Source organism: Octodon degus, unplaced genomic scaffold (assembly GCF_000260255.1).
Source record: "Octodon degus isolate 3935 unplaced genomic scaffold, OctDeg1.0 scaffold00081, whole genome shotgun sequence".
Lineage (NCBI taxonomy): Eukaryota > Metazoa > Chordata > Mammalia > Rodentia > Octodontidae > Octodon > Octodon degus.
This window is the reverse complement of record NW_004524657.1, coordinates 4,277,098-4,280,325: the sequence shown is the minus strand read 5'-3', so window position 1 is coordinate 4,280,325 and position 3,228 is coordinate 4,277,098. Positions and strand designations below refer to the sequence as shown.

General features: G+C 33.3%; 1 protein-coding gene across 1 annotated transcript; it reads left to right on the top strand.

Annotated features, from left to right (window-relative positions):
• Positions 1-1,195: 1,195 nt before the first annotated feature.
• On the top strand, positions 1,196-2,125 carry LOC101593218 (olfactory receptor Olfr180-like). Its single transcript, XM_012515878.1, has one exon. The coding sequence runs from the start codon at positions 1,196-1,198 to the stop codon at positions 2,123-2,125; it is 930 nt and encodes a 309-aa protein (XP_012371332.1).
• The last annotated feature ends 1,103 nt before the right edge of the window (positions 2,126-3,228 follow it).

The following is a 3,228-nucleotide window of genomic DNA, read 5'->3' as shown; positions in this document are numbered from 1 at the left end:
TGAATAGAAAATAATTTTATTAAACTTATTGAGAAAGTACAAAGATGTCCAATATTCTTCTGTAGTCTTAAGAGACAAATAGATCTCTCTTTAAAATAGCCCTTAGTGCTCTTATTTGGAAAAAGTTACTAAACTAGAAAGTATTTCTCAAATTCATTGTTGTACAGTTTTAAAAAATTCATTTTCTTTCTTTCTTTCTTTGTTCTTTCTTTTTGCTTGCTTCCTTCCTTGCTTTCCTTTTTTTTTCTTCATACAAGATCTTGATATGCAGTTCAGACTTGTAGTAATTCTCCTGTCTCAGCCTTCCCAGTGTTGGGGTTAAAAGGGTGTGCCATCATGCCCAGTTTTGGAGATGGCATGGTAGGTAAGACCAGAAATCAAACTCAGGTCTTCATGCTTGCTAGGCAGGCTCTTAGACCATGCAGGCAAGCTATCTCCCCAAACTTAAAAATTCATTGTAAAATGAATCTGATAAGTTTCAAAAGTGTGTTTAGTTGCTCAGTGTGAAAAATTTCATTTTTATTCAGTTTTTAAAATTCAGTCATTTAAAAACTGTGAAAAGATCAATTTTTTTAAAAGTATGACATAGGGGCTGGGGAGATGACTGAGTGGAATAAGTGTTTCCCTAGCAAGCACAAGGGTCTGAGTTCAATTTCCAGTTCTGATAAAATAAAAGTATGACATAAATCCCATAGGATAAGATGTAGCACTTGTTCATCGTTTTGTGGAGATAAATTATCTTAATTTTTTTATATTGAGCAATGGCAAATTACATACAATTGTCCGCAGTTTATTGATGTTCATAGGGTAATTTGAACTGCAGGAAAGCTTTTCCACAGTGGGCATTCTCACAGACTTTCAAGACCTATGAATAGGAAATATCCTTTGTGTACATTCCATGATAAATGTACTTTTATATGAATTGACATACTGTTACTGTGCTAATTTACAAAAGCACTGGATGACACGGGATGATCTGAAGTAGAGAAGTCTTCACTTTTGTACTTTTGTACATAGGGTAATTAGGGCCAGGGATATTGCTCAGCAGCATAAGTACGTGCTTGGCAAGCACAAGGTTCTGAGTTCAATCCTGGTACAACAATATATATATATTTACAAGGGATGAGTTAGACACATTATTGTCATAATCTTAACTAATGATTTTGCAATTTACATCTCAGTGATGCAATGAAAAATGGCTCAGACAAATCACTCCTTCACAAATGAATTTGTCCTGCTAGGATTCACAGATCGCCCAGACCAGAAGATATTTCTGTTTATCCTGTTCTCTACCATCTACCTCATCACCATGGTGGGGAACCTAGGTTTAGTGGCCTTGATTTACATCGAGTGTCGGCTTCACACACCAATGTATATCTTTCTGGGAAACCTGGCTTTGATGGATGCCTGCTGCTCCTGTGCCATCACTCCCAAGATGTTACAGAACTTCTTTTCTCAGGACAGAAGGATTTCCATTTATGAGTGCATGGCACAGTTTTATTTTCTCTGTCTTGCTGAAACTGCAGACTGCTTTCTTCTGGCAGCAATGGCCTATGACCGCTATATAGCCATATGTAGCCCTCTGCAATATCACACCATGATGTCAAAGAAACTCTGTATTCACATGACTATTCGGACCTTCATAGTTAGCAATCTTCATTCTATGATTCATGCTGGACTTCTATTAAGGTTAAATTTCTGCAAGTCTAACCAAATAGACCACTTTTTTTGTGACATACTTCCACTGTATAGGCTCTCCTGCACGAGTCCTTTTATTAATGAACTAATGATATATATTTTTTCAATGCCAATTCAGATAACTACTATTGCCACTGTCTTGATTTCTTACTTCTGCATTCTTTGTACAATTTTCCAAATGAAATCTAAGGAAGGCAGAGGTAAAGCATTCTCTACCTGTGCATCTCACTTTCTCTCTGTCTCCATATTCTACATTTGTCTTCTTATGTATATCCGACCATTTGAAAAAAGTGATAAAGATATACCAGTGGCAATATTTTATACGATAGTGATTCCATTATTAAATCCTTTTATATATAGCCTGAGAAATAAGGAGGTAATAAATGTTCTTAAGAAATTTATGAAGGCTTATAATATTCTTAAATAATTTTGTTCTATATCAAATTGATTTTAGTTATTAAAATCATCTCTCAAAATGGAAAGGAAAAAATTCTCTGGTTTTAAAAATAACACTTACCTTAAAACTCACAGACTGTGTTTATTAAAACATATTTAAAAAGGAGTTCAAAACTAATAAACCAATACAAGTTATACAGGAAGAGCAAGTCAAGGATAACGAAATGGTAATTGTATGTGCTATGTGTCACTACTCTTACAGAATTCTGAGAACGTCCAGCCTCAATACATCAGCATAACTTCAAAATTTAAATTTTTAAACATGAAGTGTCTTTGAGTACTATTCTCTATTTAATAGAAGAAATTTTATCTGGTCCTAGATAACATGTTTAAAATATTTAGAATTCCCTAGCAGAGAAGTAGAATGATAGATAATCTTGTTTTCTGGAAAACTGGTCTGGCAGACCAAAGTGTGTTAGTTTAGAGAGAAAGAATAGGAACAAACTAATTGCAGTAACCTATAAATGATGCAGGTTTATTTAGGTAAGAATCCAAGAATTAGAAAAGGAAGAGAATGATAGAAACACATCTGTATTTTGTAGACTAAAAATAAATATAGTGAATTGGTAAATTTTACTTTTCTTCGAGGTATTCTTAACGATTTGTTTGAAGGCATCTACTATGCTACATATTATAGAATGTTAAACATATTGCTTGAATATTAAGTACTCAATCAAAAATTAAAATACATTAATGAATACACATTTTATAATAAGATACACCAAATTATTACTAGTGATTAGTTTTTATTTCTAAGAATTCTGTATTCATTTCAATGGTGCTAATTTTCCACCCATGTTTATTTGTACTGTTGTTTGCAAAAATATATTAAAGTGTACAAGTGTTCGTGGTAAATGATGTCCTTAAGTGTTGGTAGCAATTTAATACTTGTGTATGATGCTCATAATGTACAAATATTTTGATTTGAAGTATTGATGTTCATGAGTTTTACATCATTATTTCATATTGTCTTATCTATAATATATTATTTAAATTTAAAGTCCCCTCAGTGGAATAAGTGCTTCGCTGGCAAGTCCAAGGGCGTGAGATCAGTCCCCAGTTCTGCCAAATAAA

What these genes read in the sequence shown, in the direction of transcription:
- LOC101593218 (XM_012515878.1), top strand. Translation starts at nt 1,196, where the DNA reads ATGGCTCAGACAAATCACTCCTTCACAAATGAATTTGTCCTGCTAGGA.